The 20,314-nt window shown below is 37.5% G+C and overlaps 1 protein-coding gene across 3 annotated transcripts in view; it reads right to left on the minus strand.

Annotated features, from left to right (window-relative positions):
- ABCC4 (ATP binding cassette subfamily C member 4) overlaps positions 1 to 20,314 on the minus strand; it is a 141,970-nt gene that overhangs the window by 64,444 nt on the left and 57,212 nt on the right. For all 3 annotated transcript variants that reach the window (XM_041478286.1, XM_041478285.1, XM_041478287.1), the window contains exon 20: positions 762 to 841. In XM_041478286.1, the coding sequence (XP_041334220.1) occupies positions 762 to 841 (80 nt within the window). The remainder of the gene's footprint in view (positions 1 to 761; positions 842 to 20,314) is intronic.

Genomic DNA, 20,314 nt, shown 5'->3' on the forward strand with positions numbered 1-20,314 from the left:
GTGTGATCCACTAAGTGGATTCAGATAACCCACTAAGTCTTTTTTTATCTAGCCTCCACAATTCTGTGTATTCTGTGATTCATGTTATTTTCATACAGTACGATCATTCTTTTTCAGATTTATCCTCCTGCAATTTTTTACAAGAAAGATTAATAGCAACTGGAACAGAAAAATTACCTTGATGTCACGTATAATCCTTTATCATTTCATCATTATCAAAATCTCAACGCTTTGTCCATCTTTCTTTTCTGCAGCAACTTATTTCACTTGTTCCTATTAAGGCTATTATATTCACCCTATTACTACTAATCTTTTCTTTGTAAATAGCCACACCTATTTTAATCCGAAATGGTGTGGTAAGCATTTGATTCTTTGTGGAAGTAGACATGTAATTAGGTTAATCTGTGCTATCTTTTCATGTGAGCTGATTGTTTCTTTACTATGGACATATTTCTTATAACAGCAATAAGCTTGCCAGATTGCTTGGAGGCAAATCAGGAGCAATTTACCAAGCATGTAGCTGCTATGAGCTGAAATCTTGACATAATAGCAAGCTGTGTATAGCCACTCCTACCTACCAGTTATTACTCATGTTAGCTTTTCACTGACACGTTAAATTTCAACCGCACCTTTCTTTCACAAACAAGTACTTTCCTTCGACTCAGCTACATCTGTGACAAATAGCTGATCTTCAGCAAAGCATACAGGAATCTAAACGCAGAATGCAGTGCAGAAGTCTCTGACAGCAGCAACTGAATTACCTGCACGAAGTCCAAGAAGGTCAGTGGAAGCAAGTCATCCAAGTGGCCAATATCTTTGGAGAAACGATTTAAGATTCTTCCTATAGAAACAGGGTTGAGAAGAAAAACAAAAGGGAAGTAAATATAATTCCCGAAAACATCTATGTTTTACTACTTCAAAAACAATTAAAAGGAAACAGCTGGACTTTAAAAATAAAAAAAACAATTTTGGAAACCCCTATGAAGGGAGTATCCTACTACCACTGCAATATATTTTGAAGAAGAATAATTTTTTTACAAATGCTTTCGACCCAAATATAAACCCTTTACTTAAACAGCTAGAAAAAAAATTTAAATGGGCTTTGAAGATAATATTTCAACAGAATTTAACAGGTGAAACACACATGCTTTGTATACATTTTATACAGCTTAACATGGGCAGGTAAAGGTTTACAGGTCAGACAACTTAATGCAAGTTTCATCAAGCAACATCAGCTGGAATCTGCTCCTCTCCTTGACTGAAACTCACTAGTGCATGCATGTCTCAGATAGATCATAGCTGATCTAACTGATCTTTTTTAGCATTTTTGTTCTCACCCCTCAACATTATACATGGATTCAAATTGCAGGCATTTCTAAAATAAAATCTGAGATAGATTTGCATTCATGTAGCCCTACATTTATACTTATTGAAAACCTTGACAATACTGATCTTTATTAAAGCTAATAAAACGATTTTTAATCTGCTGTCAGTGAAGCATTTACATTTCTCTATTTTCCCAAGTTCTACTTGAGTGAAAAAAGGCAGTTATATCAAGACTTCTTTCATAATTAAAGTCACAGTGCTGCCACCCATAAGTGGATTAGTATCTTTCTCTATTAATCAGTATCTCTACTCACCAGGAAAGAAACTAAACCAGGGGTGGGAATCTGGCCATTTCTAAGGTGTGTGATGCCCATACATGCATTCACATTGCTTTGTTATCTGCATATATCTTGATTCAATTATACTTTTAACTGGTACAAACATATTCACTGCACTGGCAACAAAAGACTTTTTTTTTTTTCTCCTTTCAAAGGAACTCATTAAACTGAAAGCAAGTTTAAAGTTTCCACACAGTGCGCTGGCGACGTAATTTAGAGATAAGAGATACTGAAGTAACTTCTGTAGCAACCATCATGCTAGTTCTCTGCTAACAGCTCTTTTTCATTCATTTCTTTTTTAAGGGAATTTCTGCTGCACACCAAACAATACAGAACATCCTCTCTTCAGGTTTGGGACATGACTCCGAAGAGAGATGCTTGTGGCAAAGAGCTTGCTCTGCAGTACCTCACTACCCAAGGCAGTTACTTCAGGCAGCTGACAGCTGAATTCATCCTGGTTTTACGCTTTGCACACAGAGAGGAAGGGTGTACAGCAGCACAAGACTCAGGAAAATCTCTTTCATCTTTTTCTACTAGGAATAGCATGTGGGGATGTTCCCTTTTATCAGGGTAGATACATCAGAAGAAAGTCCAAGGCAATTTTTTAAAAAACTTTCTTTTTGCCGTCATTTTCTTTCATGGAGACTGGTCACAGAAGAGTGATCAAGCACATGCTGTATACATGCTGTCACTAAGCCTTCTTAATATCCCTAAATATCACATTCTAGGTTATTTTCAAATGAACGAAGACTTCACTGGCAAAAAGAAAATAATTTGAAGAGGTTAAATGCTTCCTGTTGATAGAGGTTTCCTTACCATGCAGCATGTCCAGGTAGGGCAGATAAGGAAAACTAGGTGGAATAACAGATTGGACTCAGGATATTAGAAATCTGTTCACAGCTTTGTCACTTGTCTTCTCAGTGACTTCACTTTATTTTACAGAGCAAGGAGCACAGCAAGGAGAGGTGACGGTGCTAAGGCCCTCCATGAAAAGCTGTGAGACCCACCAATGAGGAGCTGCACACAAGGGCAAAGGATTATTCCCATAGCAAGCAAACCCCACCTTAATTCAGCCTAAGAATCACCTTTTTGCCTTTTAACCCCAAGTAAGTTTTATTTGTAGTGGTTTCAGACTTATATAAGAATCCATTGCGCAAAGGCCATCCCACATGAGACTGCCAGGAGGCAGCAAGGTCACTCAGGCTGGCTCCTCTTCCATGGCCACAGCAAGGTCAGCCCCATGCTGGCACCTCCAGCCATGGAGCAATGCCTGCACATTAAGAGCAACTGTGGCTCTCCTCCTCTTCCTGCGAAGTTCTCTGAGCAAAGTGGTCACAACAGAAAACTTAGCTCAGCCAGGCTGTCCCCAGCAATTCCTGGTTTCACTGTCTCTTCCATGTCACCACCAACCACTCCCGCTCCCAGAGGTAATCACGCTGCTAATTGCCAAAACTGCATTTTTTTGCAACTGCCTTATGGAATTGTTAAGCATAACAATGTTTCTATAGCCTCTGTTTTGACAGTTCTGTGAGCTGCCACTAGGAAAGTGGAAATTAATCTGATGTTATCAATAAAACATGAAAACATCTTTTAATCTGCCTAATCCTCTTTAAAATGTAAATACAGTAATTCTGTAAAATGACGCTGACTAAAATCTGAGTGAGCAAAAGAAATGGTATATGAAAAAGACAAACATTGAAAACTGGAACCTTTCACAGTCCACCTAATACAATTAAACAGCGGCAAGATGAATCAGTTGCTTCCCAAATAAACATTGAAATGATTTTCTGATTGCAGAGCTTCACTGTTTTTGAATTTTCAAATTACTGAAAATTAGGTCTATTTAGTGTTTGCACATAGAAATCCTGGAAAATGACACTTGAAGTCATTAAGACCAGGAAAATATTTTGCTTACTGCTAAGAGGTCTGTATCTCCTTCCTGTACTGTTTATCTGGTGACCATTAATGCTTTTCTGCAGCTAAAGGCAAGCAACAAACCCTTAGCTTTATTTTTGTCATTGCTGTTTTTCAATTCGATTACCCCAGAGAATGTAGAAGAGAAAATAGAAGACTGGAGATGCATTTCAGATCCTGCTCACATGGATGTAACTGAGCTGGCATTTTATACAGCATGCCCTACACAGAAGGAAGGTACAGTAACTCACTAAAGCAAGTTCCTTCACCATGTGGCAGGGACAGCAATGCACCTTCAAGCAGAAGTGTTATGCTTTGGAAATATCCACAAGATGCCCCACAGCCATTACAGTATTGCATTCAAAGCAATTGCTTCACTTATAAGGATGTCTACAAGTACAAGAGGTCTATTTCACAAGGTATGAAGAAACAACTATTTCCACTTACTGGAAGCACAGTAAATCAGTGAGTTGCTTATGCATAATTAAGAATGCAAGAAAAAACATTCCAGATTTAAAAACTGAAGTACTTATTTGGAGTCAGGACTCAAAATGCTTACAGTTATGACTACAGATTCTTCCAGAATGTGCAAACCTAACTTTTGAGAATGCTTCTTCAGACTATGGAAACTGTTGCACCTGCTATTTAAGAAGGGCAGGAGCTGCACAACTTACCTGCCCCCTCATCCTGAAAATTATGTTTTTTCTCCAAAACCTCTAAATCCTTCTCTCCTAAACTTACAGACTATCAACATAACCTGCCACCATAGTTCATATTTTCGTAACTCCTTAAGCAAGCATCTCTGACGTACACATACACTCCAAGAAACAATAATTCTTAGATCAGTCCAGTATATCCAATCCACAAAAAAATTTAAGCTCCCTTAATACCTACATCCTTTACTTATCCCAGCAAGGGGTTACAAAAGCAAAAAGAAAATACTACATCTAAAACTTATAAGTCAAATTTCACCAAACCACAAACAAAAGAAGTCTTTTTAAAAAATCAAGGATTAAGTATGCCAATGTTACAACAGCATCCAAACTGGTGAATAGTATCTGCTGTTTCAATCACTCAGGCTTCCATGCAGTGTGTAGTTTTAGTAGCAAGCTGCAAAAGGGAACGTGCTCCCTTCAGCAGTCTTATGTTTGTTTTTACATCAAATAACTTAATCAGAACACACACTGTTGTTAAATTTCTTCCGAAGTAATTAAATAACTATTCAATGCCAATTAATCACTGTTAAATAAGGGTCTGTCACCAAAGTGCTATGTACACATTTCAGACTATTTAATGGTCAAATACTTGGCAGTATCAAAGTTAAACAATGATTCATTAAACCTCCTCCCCTACACAATAGCTAGGCTAAACTTGAAGTGAAAGAATCAAAACTCTTTTGTCCTCTGTGAAAAAGACATCAAACCTCAGTATGTGATATTCTTTTCTTCCTTACTCTGTAAACTGCTTTAATTGCACAAATGAGAATGTGTTCAGGTGCTACAAACCCACTTTTGCTTCTGCAGGTGCCTACTGATACTTTGGAATAGATGTTCAAACCTATCATACAAATAACGAAAACACTTGACTGTGCCACACCTTTTTAAAATGTTTATACATACTTCATCATGAAAGAAATATAATCCAAACTGAATCAACACTCAAGATGTAAACACCAGAAATGGATTTTTTTTTTTTTAAACAAGAAACTAGGATCCTCCACTGGAAAAGCCAAATGCCATCCACAGTATTCAGTGTTGTGCAACCTAAATTCCAACGACCCTAAGAGCAAGAGTACGTTATTTCTAAATGTATTTGGCACTTCTAGTATACTTTGTTGGCCAGGGCATTCACTGAAATACTTCTGTGTAATACAACAGAGTAGGCACAATGATTTTCTATACCTTGCAATGAGTTTACAAAACCTTTATACCCACTTGCTTCATCACACATTGCAGAAATTCTTTGTCACTACTTCTCTACTTCAGTGACTCGCCTCTTTGGAAAAGAAGCGTTTAAGAAAAGGGCCCTCTACAGATAGAAAGATTTTGCCACTTGTGTGTGCATGTGTGTGCATAGGTGCACAGTCTTGGAATGTTTTTCCCCTCAGAGATCAGGTTAATCCTCAGTGCAGGCAATTTTAATTGCATCAGACTTTTTATTTCAATATGCAAATGTTATTAATAAATACTGCTTTGCATAGTAACCTAAACTCCTCCATTGCAATTGGCCTAAATATCCCTATCCATGTACTGCATTCACTAGGGGGAAAAAAATATTCAAAATCTCTTCAGCTACTCTGAAGCCAGAACACCTTCACTGCTCAGCCTCCATGAAGAAAAAGTTACGTTCTCTTCTGCTTCTTGCAAAAACCTGCCTAAAGGCAACCTGTAGTGCTAAGAATAGATCCAAGAAGGTATTTAGTCATTTACGTGTACCTAAACCTAAACAACCCCAGCTAGGATTGCATCTCGCTTGAAGGTATGTCAAGCCAAGGAGATGCCTGCAAAGGAGACAATCTTTGGATGGATCCATGTCAGACAATTCCAAAGCACACACTGTGCAGCCACTGACTTTGCTGAACGAGCAGCAGCCCCTCGTGTCCCCCACCCCTCTGACAGCGTGGCACCAGGGTGTCTGGGTGCCACCACTGCAACACCCACGGTGCAGCGTGGGCTTCCTGACCCCAAAGAGAGGAATCCTGCACTCCAGCAGTCCCAGCTACAGCCTGGAACAGCAAAGCCCTTTTAAATGGACACTTGGTAGCAAAATAATGCTCTCAAGTGTACGTGTGGCAATAAAGGCACACTCAAAAAGTACAAATATAAGAAACAGCTGTACAGAACTGGGTACATATAAACACCTGCTCACTGAAATGCATTGAACACGCTTCCCATTCCGTCCGTGGTACAAACTGGCAGCTCCCCACAGATCTTGCTGTTAAAGCTGTGGCATTCAGCAACTGATAAGCCTTTACCCATGCTCAGTTCACACACACAAACACACACACCCCGAAAAAAAAAAAAACTGTACTGCAACTACAAGCAGCCTGCCGTTTCATCAAAGCAATGACAAAGTGGATTGTCCGTATCAAATGTTGGCAGGAAGCAGACATTACATCAACCTTGTAAAATACAACTATGAAATCAACAAAATAATTAAAGATGGATTACCGACGTTGAAAGGAATTGTAAGTTTGTGAAATATTTCTTCAGAAAGAAATCTGGAAATGCATCTCCTGCATAACTGTCAATTACTGATCTACTCTGGCTTTTCTTCCATACTTCTACAAAGAAACGTCAAAAGGTCTGTTATCTTTTTTTAATATATGTTTAGCACCACATGTCCACACAAACTGCCATATACAGCATTGCTGTCTTCCCCACAGGCATCCTATAAATATAAATAAGAAATTCTACCCCATTTTTTTTCTTTAGCAGTCTGAAACTGATAGGAATATTATCACTTTCTTAGACATTTGCAAATAGGCACCGTGGTGCTGGGCTGAAATATGCTGAGACCATAATATCCATTTATCTAAACTGCCAGCATGTAATGAATTCAGGTGGGAAGCCTTCTATCCAAATTAATTTACTACTTGAAAAGGACTTTTTACACAAATGCTGTCAAACAAGAAAACAGTTAGGAAATGAGAAGAAAACACGAACACTGTGTTTGATCTTAGTTTTAAGTGTAGGATTTAAAGGAAGAAGAATAACTATGATAAAGATAAGAATGGAAAACAGGCTTCTTTGGAAATGAATTTTTATTTTTACTGCTGATGGAGACATCTACATTACCTAATATGAATGCACTGATCCTAACTGTATAGTTGTTTCTGAAGCTTTCTAGTCCATATATACCATTGATTGGAATTACCCTGCTGTGGCAAACCAAATAGGTCAATGCTCTGTACAATTTTTTAAATCTTTTTGGTAATTTATATGGTACAGTTGATTTGTCCTTTTTCCTGGGTGTACTCACAAGAGCACATGTATTAACATCTGTTATCACCAGCCTCCTCACATAAGACACAATGCAGAAATTACATCTACAGTCTCCACTAAAAACAGAAGCACACAAAGGAAAAACCTCTTGATTGTGCAGAGGAAGAGGGGAAAGTGTAACTTTCCTTCTTTCTGAAATTGCTTTCTTGGCAAATCTCAACATACCTTCTGCATCCTAACTGCCTTTCTGATTGTATCTCCTTACCCATTAACTAAGTTGGTTACAATTCCAGATGTAACAGCATTTATAAAACAGAATTTAACTTTGGTACTGTATTATACTTGCTAACAAAGTGATCTTGTTTAAAAAAGTATGCTAGAGCTGGGATAATATTCATCAGCAATTTCCTAATTATTGATCCCTGCAATCATGCCCTGTTATTGATTATGAAAGGAAGATTCAAAATCATTTAAAAGTACAAACTTCTGGCAATATATAAAAGTCTTATGCTAGAACCTGAGTACAAAACTACATCTCTACTTCATAATTAGAATGACAATGGAAGCAGACACCTGCAACCCCCCGAATCCCTGGAGTAATATCAAACTTCTAATATGTAATCCTCTCATGTGATGTGATGAAGCTTACCAGAGCAAAGTTCTAACCATTCTAGAAGTTAAGCTCTGGATATCCTCTCTGTTTCATTTTAAACTCATCCACTGAAGCTATTTTAAGTTGTCCTCAGTTTAATGAAAAAATTCAACATTTAAACATACTGAAACAAAAAAACTCACAACCTAAAATGACACCACCAAATCTAATGAACTGCCAAAATACAGCAGAACTTAATTTCTGCTGTATGCTTCAACATAAGCAGCATGACTTTTAAGTCCCATTTTTAATGGACACAGCCCAACTGAACAAAAAACAAACCACAAAAAAAACCAACCAAAAAAAAGGGAACCATTTGCAACTTCTTATCAATTGGCCTTTAAAAAGATATCAAGTTATACACTACTGATGAAGTTCTCCATTGCTTTACACCACCTTCTTTTCCATATATTAAGTTACCTACTTCAACTTCTCACCACAATGCAAAGCATCTGTATAACAGAAACCCAAAATATTACCTTCAAAATGTAGCCTTCTAATGACTTTCTACTGGCACAATTATGAATTTAATTCTTGGCTAAAATATTTAACCATAAATGTGCCCACTTATAAAAGAGCACTTGTGTAGCCTAGTTCTTTCTGCTACAAAACCAGTTTGGGCTGAAAATATGTCCCCAGTGCTGTTTTGCTGGAAAAGGGACTTAGAAAATAGAATATTACAAACAGGATGGACTGAAGTATGTAAAGAGTATTTTGTTACTGGAATACTTACATGAGAGGAGGTTACATTCTTTCCTTTCCTCAGTGCATTCAAACACCCAAAGGACCTTATGCTATTAGAGCTATTTTTTTTATATTTGGGAGCTATATATATATATATACATATATATCAATGCAAGAATTTAAATAAAAATGGAAATATATGTCACCTTCCTGATAAAGTTTTTCCAACAACAAAAAGGAGTTTTCCTATGTTATTTATACTATTAAGACATGATTCAGAATAGACTTTAAATACTGCATATAAAATAATTTTCTTTATTTCAGAAAATATTGAGGTGGACCTCACATAGCTCTTGCAAATCTGCTCATATTTCTTACTTTTCCCATTCTATCTTCAAAAGAAAATTTTTATAATGAGAATCTTAATTTCCACTGTTCTAATGTTTTTCTCTTCCCCCTCTCTTTTTTTAATCGGTGTTGAAGCTAGAGGGGCTCAATCATCAATCCAGTCTAAAATAATAATGGAGAAATAGGACATTACTGAATATGAAACATTTGACTCCTGAAATCTTAGTTGAAACTGCTGTCTGGTTATCACTGCTATCTGGTTATCACTCCAAAACCAAATAATATGCCGTATTTTATCAATCTTATATATTCAGATCCCCATTCATCTTCTTCCTTTTTTCAGAACCATGAAAGAAAATTCTATAGGAACTGTTTCTTCTGTTTAGAAGTCTATAGGGAGGGAATTTTTTAGAGGCTGTCTTGGGACAGCCAAGACTTCTGGCTCTACCTAGTCCACCCATTCTGAGGATGAAGCCTCTGGACAGGCCAAACAGCAGAGGCATTTCACATCTTCATCTGACTGTAAACTGTTCTCTTTTGCTTGGCATGTTCCTTCAGCTTGCTCATTAATTTTTCTTTAGCTTCAGATCCTTTTTCTTTCTCTGTTCTTCTGGAATATGTGATTGTTTGGAAAGGAGGGATTCTCTCTAAAGGTCATTCATTATATAACCATGTAATGATTCCTGAAACACATTTTCCTTTTTAACTATTCCTACAATAAAAAAAAAGCCACTGGGGATAAAAAAAAATTATTAAAAAACCACATGGGTTTGGCTATCCAGAACGCTCAATGGATGACACTGGATAATTTTCAATGGATTTTTTCCTGCCTCACATGGAAGGTCATTACTACAAAACTCAAGAGACATTCTGGTACAGCTGTCAGAAAGCTCACTTAGTCTGCTGTGCAAATAATCAAAGCATTCCCTTGGAAAATTTGCTCTGTGTTAAAGAAGACACACCCCACACCCTCATGCCCCATGAAAATAAATATTTTGCTTCAATTTGGGACTTCACCTATTCTTTTTTGTGACTGGCACCAAATTCCACTTGCAAATCTTGCCTGAGAAACAACCAAAAATCTTTGTCTCAGAAAAGCTGAAGGCAATCATAATCCAAGAGTTTTATTCCAGAAGTGATGTCCAAGAGAATATACATATAGTCTAAAAATGCATTTCCTCAGGCAATTGGCTTCTGGGGAAAAAATATCACTATAAAGTAGATTTCTTTACAGACTAAACTACAATTAACTTAAATGGAATCAAATCAGAAAAAACCCCCAAATATGACTTCTGCTCTACTGTATATCTTATTCATTACATTAAAAGAAAGATGTTTTAATAATTACATTATTAAATAATAAGCATTTTGAAAAGCTATACTGCACTGCCTTTGACTCTACTGTACTCTTCTACTGGGCAACTATTACAAAGCTTCATCTCAGAAACAAAAAAGAAAAATATACTAGAAATAAGCAGCTACAAATGAGAAATAGCTGCTGACTACACTAAAACATTAGTCGTGCATATATCAAAACCAAAGAACCTTTAATGTTGATGTATAAATATAACTTAAATATTACATATTTATTGCACCGTACATATGTGTTGCTTAAAATTAAAGAAAAAAATCCTATAATTTCTGCTTTTTCATGTCTTTTAAATAAGAAACTTAAAATTTCTTCATTTTAAGAAACTTAGAATGATAAATATGTTAACAGCAACATTTTTTCACTTCTCTATGAACAAACTAAAAAATTCACACACATCAAGGAGGAAAAAAAAATACTTGACTGAACCATCATTCAAGCAGAAGTGAATACAATTTACAAACCCTTTTGGTTTTGTTCAGATCAGAGACAGACTTCACTGTGAAGCTCTGATTTACAGCTGTCCAGCAGTACAAATTCCTAAATAAATAAACAGTGTTTAAGAGTGCTGCTCAAAACAAGAGACTCCTGAGAATATTGCCATTTGTTGTTTGCATGTCAGAAACAGCCAAAAGAGGATTAATGCATCTGAGGCAGGAGGCAGAGCCTCACTGGGATGCAGGCTGGACCATCACGTAGCCAGCAGCGTGCCCTGCCCTGAAGAATTTGTTGTGCCAGTTAAGAGAAACCAGCAAAATTGACTACAGAAGGAATAAGGAGCTAGGGGAAGATGGAGCAGTAAGCTGGAACAGAAAGTTGCAGGACAAGATGTGTTTTGAAGTACAGGAACACAAAGGGGTCATGGAATTAATGAGTTTTCCCCACCCATATGTTTAACTGCTGTCAGTGTACTGCGGTTACAACGCTCCTGGTGCATCTTCAGAGATGATTTTAAGATGAAAAAGTGCCAGCTTGTGGATGAACTTTAGTGCACAGTGAGCAGGAAGTTACAAAGATATAAGCATGAAAGAGAAACAAGCAAAATTATGAGGGAGGGAATTAAAAACACTGGAATGTGCCAACTGCTCCATTTACCAGGTGCAGAAATAGTAAAAGCTTTGCATGGGAGGAAGGCTAATGTGCAAACCAAGTCATAGTCCTCTCTAAAGTTCCTGTTAGACTCCCTCAGAGTGTGAAGGGGCTGTAAGATTAAGGAAAGGTCTTCCCTCCATCTAGCCCTGGGGAGCACCTGCAAGACAGAACTGTCAAGAGACAAACTGGCAGTCACAGACCTCACCAAGCCTGGGGTGCTTGGACATTGAGAGAGTTTTGGGTACACACTGACTTGAATTTTTGCCCTGCTTGCATGCGTCCTCTGCTTCACCCTCAGCTTCATACACTGAATACCCACTCCCCATTTCCTCTTCTCTCTCTTCCTTCAACATTGGTTCTTCCATTCTCCTTCACTACAACACGGAACAAGCTCTAGGTACAAATGTCATCCCACACACACAGCCAAGGCACAAAGCCCAACACAGCGAGACACAGGCTAGGAAATGCAGCAGAGTTGGGGACACAGCAACTGAGAACAGAAGGTGAACACAAGGTGATTGCAACACTAAAACCAGAAAAGTGCCTGAACTGATGTTTTGGAAATGCAGAGTGACAAAAAGAGCCAGACAGGGCAATAACACATAAGCCATAAAGGCAACAGAAAGGGTGCTTTATGCAGAAAAACAGGGGAAATACAGCAAGGGAGAGATCATGTGCTGAAATGGTCCCAAACTAGAACTGTGGAGGTCAAAAAGCCAGTGTCATCTGAAGGAGGATGGCAAAGCGCATCCAGGCCATACTGCATAACCATAGGCACTGCACACATACAGACTATTCACAAGGTTATACTCTGACAGAAGAGGGAAGACTTATATCTATTGAAAGAGATGCCTTTAGAAAACAATTCAGAGGATTTTAGTTACTTCTTGCTTTAAACTGCTCTTACAGGAGCATATTTCACTCTGCTAACTATAGAACTGCAGGGGAAACGGATGGTTGTGTCTCATTAGTCTTTAGAGCACTCTCTGATTAGTTTGCTTAATTTCATTCACAAACGGTCTTAAGACTTCACAAGGCCAATTAAGATTTCAGGTAAAGGAATTATCAGTAAGAGCTTTCTTTCTTCCTTCAAAACATGTCTGTCATTGGATTTTAACAGTTCACTTACACATTGATTTTGTTTTCCTGACATCCATTTTCACAACAATTTGGTCTTGTAACTTTTTTAAACCAGTGGCTTTTCTGCTGAAAATACAGCAGACACATTAAGATGAAACAAGTTCCAGGACTATAACAAACAGGACAACTAGAGGAGCCATGTAAAGACTATGAAAAAAATACTTATCATATCCAATACATAAGCCACTATTAAATCCTCTCATGGACCTGAAGCTGTATTTTGTAGTATGCATAAAAAATTTTGCAAATAATCACTGATCATAATCTGACCCCAGACATTTTGAGTAAGTTTTTTTCAAAACAACAGCTTTGCCATTATTCTGCATTGAAAAAACACCAAATTTCTGATAAGGCATGAATAAAATGAAAAAACACACATATAACAATGAAAGGAAAATGACAGAAAAATATCTTGTGTTTTTGTTTCCCTCTTGCAGAACAGCATGAGCACAGAACTTGATTTGGGATCAATTTGTGGATACATCGTTAAAACACATGAAACGAAACTATACCTCCAAGCAAAAAAACCACAAAAGGCAAAAATTGTGTTAATAAACCAACCACTATTAAAATTACAGAGTATTATTAGCAACAACTTAGCATTGTAGTTCATTTTAATTAGAACATTTGGAGAACTAATGTTGGCTCTGATAGTTTTCAAAATGTAGCTCAACGTTAGAATGCATATGAAAAACAGTCAATGAACCTTTCATCACAGCTGAACAGTATTTACAACACTTCTTAATTTTCTGAATGTTTACTTTGTCCTTGCCTGACTGTAGAGAAGAACTCCTCAAATAGCAGTTCACATATTAATATAATATGAAACTAATATGAACATTCAATTCCTAAACTTTTTAGTGGTCAACTATACAATGGTCCTGCCTTCAGGAAGGGGTCACGAACAAGTTTAAGTCTTTGGATGACTCTAAAACCTTCAGAACCTTCTGGACAATTGAAGGTTTGTTTCTTTGCTTCTTTTGGTTTTCTGAGAATGGAAATTAAAAATGCCTCTTGACATCAAGTTTTTGTAACCTTTCATAATCCAGTGTTTTTCTGGAAAACTGTCATATTACAGGTATACAAAATGCTGGGCTAATGAAACAGAAGTCTCTAGCACAGCACATGGTCTATTCTACCTTCCAGAAAGTTCCTTACTTCAACAGGTACCACACTCATACCGGCAGAAGTTTGTTCACAATAGACCACTTGGCATGATTAGGACCTAAATTAAGTCAAGACATCACAAGTTACCTGAACTAGAAATCCAAATAAATTTGAAAAAAAATCCGAAGTATGTTGTAAAACATATCTCTCAAGAGTTACCACTTGCATGGGTTACATTCTTTGTTCCTCAGTGCATTCAAACACCAAAAGGACCATTATGTTCAAAAGAAAGATCCTAGAAGAACTGAAAAGTTCTGACATCAGACAATTTGAACTAGCAGTGAATCCCCTTGAGGAGGTATGAATCATCTCTGAGGTTTAAATTAGATTATCAACCAAGTGAAGCAGCACAGTAAATCTACAATAAAAGATGAATGCCTACAGGAAAATAATTTTTGCCCCTAGTGGCAGATGCTTGAACTTTAAAGGATCTGAGACTAAGCTCTTTGTCTAAGCCTCCCTGACAGAAAACAACTGAAATAATGTTTTTGGTTGGTCCAACTTTGCTCCACATGCCACATGAAAACAGTATCTAAACCTTGAAAATGAAAGTATATTGTCACTTCTAAACCAATTGAGGATCAAACAATTTAGAGAAACCAAGACTTATTTTGCTGACAATTAAGCTCTATCACCAAGACTCGAGATTCAATGAAATTTGACAATTGTGAAGAAAAAGGCTTTTGTCTGACTAAGTCTGAAGCATTTGGAAGAATCAACAGAAAATCAGAAGACCAAATTAGATCGAAAAGCCTTTGAGGATAAAATTCACTAATTAATATAACTGCCTTCCTTGCTCTGTTTCCTCTCTGAATTGCTTTGGTATCACAGCAGAAAGGCACACAGGAAAAGGAAAAATTGGTCTAAGGAGTAAATGTTACACCCGTCACACTTCCACTTGCACCAACAGCACTCTCTGCCCTCCTGCTGCTCAAGTTCCATTACGAAGAACCACAGCCCCTTTAAAGATGAGATGAAAGTGTAAGTATAAATCTCTGCTTTGCACCAAATCTGAGAGGTATGAAAGGTCTTTAAAGCCTTCTTCTTCCATGCTGAAACTTTTTGCCCATCACCTTTACTTTGTGGTAATTCAGATACAATCCAAAGTGCTGCAGGTCACTAGCTGGAAGAGTATTTTTGCACCTTCTTCTCAGCAAGTCAAAGAATTAATGTAACCTTCTGTTTTTCCAAGACCCATAAAATCAAAGAAACACAGAATGGGGCCTGATTTGGAAGGGATCTTAAAGTCCACCTAGTTCCAGCCCCCCTTCAGTGGGCAGTGACACCTTCCACAAGACCAGGCTGCTCAGAGCCCCATCCACTGTGGCTTGAACACTTCCAAGGACAAGGCATGGACAGGCTCGTCTGGACAACCTGTGCCAGCGCCTCACTACCCTCGCAGCAAAGAATTTTTTCTTAATATCTAATATAAATGGACTATTTTTCAGTTATACTAACTTGCTCTCTTTCTGCCCATTTAATTCAACAATACGTAGGATTTCTATTCAAAACACTTCCATGCCCATTTAAAAATTAATAACAAGTACTCAACAAGCATTTTAACATCTTGCATCTCATGAGAAGTACAAACAACAGACGAAGAGCAGGAAGGTATTAACAAATTAAGCAGTGCTCACAGCACTATATTTTAAGCTAAAAACATCTCATAGAATTTCAGAAACCTGGGATTTTGCATTCCACTAAACATTTGTGTCTCTATTAAAAAGTACGTAATAATATTGCTTTAGTAAGTGGCTAAGAAGGGACAAAAATTAATTAAATCCTATTTTTCCACAGGAATGTTTCTATTTTTTCAAGCAAACAAACACTTCTGCAAAGCGTCAGATTGGACATTTCCACTCTTGAACACTCAGCAGGTGAACAAAACCATCTGTATAAGCCCTCATAATCTTAGAGAAACACTTATTTTTGAGCAATCACTTCTAAACACTGTCCTTAAGCCTTCAGTAGTAGCTGAGCAACACTGGTTATTAAATTGAGGTGCAGCACAGTTTATTTTTTCTTATCTGAATTTAAAAAAAATATGTTGGGATTGTTTTTTCCATTTTTTCTCTTGGGGATTTTTGGGGGTTTAAATATAAGCAGCATTCAGTGAATGGCTTTGAATTCAATATTAAATCATACTTGTAGCTTAATTATAAAAGAAGATCATTGTCACTATGTATTTGGAATATTAGAACTTGTCAGCTTCATAAAAACCTCAAGGCACTTTTTTCTCTCAAATTTGGCTTTATTTTGAAAGCGCTCCTTAGATAAGATTTCTTAATATTAGAATAAGTCTAGAATAACTAGTTTTCTGTCAAAAATACTGATGAAAAAAATTCTCTCTATATTGTCAGTTTAATAGAAAAAAAAATTACACTTCTAAAGCTAAAACCATCTATATTTCACAGTTCTGAGGTTTTAAATTTGCAGAGGTTTCTGCAGGTATCTTTTGTCTCAAAGGAGCACCAAACAATTGGGGTTTTTTCTCCAATGGTAAGGGAATATTACGTGACTAAAGGTTAAGAACTACCAACTCTTCCTTAAAGCATTTCAACATTTTTTAGTCAGGGAATACCCGAAATATTGTGGAAAGCTAACTGTAATTGTTTACTTTGGGCTGGCTGTTCAGCCAGGAGAGAGGAGAAGTGTTCTCCTGAAAGGAAACTGGGGAATTAATGAAGGGAGAAAGGGAAGAAGTATTGTACCAGCCTCAAGGAAAGCAAATGGGGCTTTACATAAACATACATTTTTTAAAAAGAAAAAAAGTTAAAAATATGGTTAAAAAATGTTAAAAATGTTAAAAACATGGTGGCACTTTCCAAATCCTAGATACCCATCCTTAAGCACAGGGACTTAACTCTCTAAGTTAAGAGAGACACCACCTCTTCTCTAAAGATAAGCATGACGGATTCTAAACAAAAAAATAAGTGCTCTAGAAGAAGAGAGGAACGAGATAGTGTGCAGTTTACAGTTTTAAATATTCACAGTGAAAAGGAGAGAGTGGGGAAAAACCCAAGCAAATGCCCCTGGCATCCAACCCCAACTACTTACTGTCCTCCTAGCATGTCCTAGAAAGGACAGGGGAGGGACAGTATTCCTGTATGAGAAGTTAATTATGACTTCTTAAGAACAGATGTAGGAATTTTGCCTAAAATATAGACTAAACTCTTTATTTCGGGTTGTGAACATTCAAACTCATGAACATGAAATTATGCTGAGAAATTAATACACACAGGGACAAAGAAGCATGTATTCCCACTGAAGGGAAGTTTACCACAAAGCAGTGTTTTTTCTTGGCTATACATGAATTAGCAATATTCTGCGTTGCATCATTTACATATTAAACAGACAGTAACTTCATTGAGAAAAAATAAGTTTACCACACACACAGAAATCTCATCACATCTGATAAAAAGAAAACTGAGGAAGAGTTCTTCCATCTCTCTTCCATCTATTATTTCTTATAATTGCTAGCAAGGATGTCCAAGTTTCAAGTCTTCACCTTCTCAGATTTCTAAACACCTTCAGATTATTCTGCACTCTCTGACCCAACATTAAATCAAGCTAGTAAAGACTTACGCTTGAAAGAGGGCAGGAAAAGTAGCATTCCTGGACAAAACAGAGGGTGAATTTAGTACACAGTTGATGAAAACTGACGAGAACCATGTCAGTAGACAGAGAAACCATGACCTTATGAAAAGCTGAACTCTAAACTTCCTTTGAATTTTCAAATGCCATAAATGTTGCACAAGTAGCACATCAAAAAAGCTCAAGTTTGAGAAATATTAGTGACCTTTATGCTCTTTTTAAACTGGTAAATGAGGGGATCCTACAACTAGAAGACAAACAGGTCAAAAGTCATTTGTAAGTCTTTTACGAACAGAAGACCAAAACCACCTCCTGAGCACAAAAGGCACTCTACTCTGAATCAAAGAGCTGAGAATGAAGATTCTGCCACCTTTCTGCCATACAGCAGCTTGCTTTGCCTGCTGGCTCTGTGAATACAACTTCCTACCCATCATTAGATGAGTAATAGTTAAGGCAGCCCCAGCCTATACAGGCTTCTCAGAAAACTCCTCAATCTACAACCTCCCTTTGGGACCACCACAACTAAATATTCTGCTCAAGCCGAAATCAAAAGCTATGGCAACTAAGTAGGCAAATAAGAATCACCTAAGAAAATGTTCAACAAGAGCCCAAATTTAAATGAACATCAAAACAAACCCCAAACAAAACTGAGCGTGCAGTTTCCAGTTTCAAGCTACCTGCCTCAAGGTTGGTATAGCCACAAGCAATAATTAATGTCCATTACATACTACCACTCTAATTACAGGACTATTGTCCACTAACTAATAAAACAAACAAACCAAAAAATGTTCTTCGTACGCCTGATGCTATTTTAGAGCACTTTGAAAAGCTCTCTTAAGGCTGGTAGCTATCAACTTATACAGCTTGTAATAATGTTGCCCTCTCCAAATGTAACATTATCTTCCATAAAATGACATCAAAAATCAAAACCTGAAGGAGGTTCTGCATTATGTGTTCACCTGAATACATAACAAAAAGCCCCAGACAAAGTACCTAATGGTTTTGATGAAAGAAAAAAAAATTATCTGGGGAAGACGGTGGAAGACAGCAAGCAACGCTGTATTGTACTGTTTGTAAATACCTTTAAGTTTGTATTTTTTAAACCGAACACACTGAAGTCAAGTTCGATTCAATACTTCTGCTTCTGCTGTTATTTCTATTCTTCAGGCTTTACTCTGGATTGCCAAAACAGGCAGATTCACATACAACAGCCATTCTTTTCTACACTAAAATTTTAATTTTGGATCGAGAAGTGCCTTTTGTTTCCAAACACTCTACAAGATCACCACAGGCACAAACTAATCTTCACTTGTTGCATAATCTGCAAGATGCTGGCAATCTGAAAAAAAAAAGAAAAAAAAAGAAAGAAACCTCAACTAATTAATTCACCCAGATGCTGCAGTGCAGATTACCTAGGACCGTCTGGGAGAAAGAATTCTGTGCAGCATAAAGCAGAACAGTGCTAATGAAATGAGTTTGCACTGTGATAGTGTTTGTTTCATTTTAATTTCCAGCTACTCAGATTAAACAAAAAAAACCCCAAAACACCCCATCAAAGCGGGCTAGTTTTTCTGCAAACACCACAGTGGTCTAACTGTGTCTGTGTGTCCATAGGGGACAGCAGTGGAAGGTTAGGGCACAGCCAAGTCAGTTGTGCATGGCTGTCGCCCAGAGTGGGGCATCCACGTGTTCGAAGCTCACACTGAACCCGAGGGGGAGAAGAGCTGGACTGCCTTTCCCACATTCCATATACACGGTCTCACACCACCTGGCTATTCATCATCCCTGCCCAGCTCTTCTCCAAAGTAATTTATTTTTGCAAATGCTTATGCCTTGTTCCAAGGTTGAATGAAGTGAGTTTTGGTAAGTTTTTCCTCATTTCCCAGAGATGGTCATTTCCCATCCAAAACAAGACATCCATGAACAGCAAGAGAGGACATTCTATCCATGTAGCACCTCCAGTCCCCACTATCCACAGGAGTCATAGCAGCATTCCACAGTTTATAAACAAATTAAAAATAGCAAAAACGGTACATATTTAAAATACTTATTATCAAAACAAACAAAAAATTTCTCCATTTTGGATTATCTGTAAAAGCTTATTTGTAGCTGCATCACCTCAACTGGGCCCTCTTTTTAAGCCCCTTGCAGTTTTTCATCAATATTACAACAGTCTCTCCCTCTGATTTCAAGTGTCTCCAACCAACACTTAGTTCCCCATTGCCACAAATCTCCCCAAAACAGAATGCCAACTGTGCAAGACTAAAACAAAATTTTGTTTTTATTTTCCAGCTACACTTGCAGGAAAGGGATGTCTCTGAACAGCTTCTGTGCAGTCTTCTAAAGCCAGTATTTTTAATTAGGCTTCCCTGTCTTGCTCGACATTCCATGCGTCCCTTTTGCTCGGCTGAGGTGGGGCAAGAGCAGCTCTCTCTGTAGCTGCTTCACTAAATGAAAACACTAGACTTTGCAGTATCTGGGCAGGTCAGCATATGGTCAGAAATGAGTTTCACAGCAGGCTGTTTTCCCCACCAGGGAATCTTAATGTGAAGAAGATCGAAAATCCCTATGAAGGGATGCGAAATCTTGTGCCAGGGAAGCAAGAGGCTGCACTTGGAAGTGGCTGTCAGTGCAAGCTTCACGCTATTTCCCTATCAAATAATGTCTCATCCCCTCCTACAAACAGCTTTTCTGTAAAGCTTTTAATTTTATCTCCTATATTAGGCATAAATGGGGTGAGCTCTGA

This window comes from Pyrgilauda ruficollis, unplaced genomic scaffold (assembly GCF_017590135.1).
Source record: "Pyrgilauda ruficollis isolate IOZ18807 unplaced genomic scaffold, ASM1759013v1 scaffold44, whole genome shotgun sequence".
In the NCBI taxonomy this organism is placed as follows: domain Eukaryota; kingdom Metazoa; phylum Chordata; class Aves; order Passeriformes; family Passeridae; genus Pyrgilauda; species Pyrgilauda ruficollis.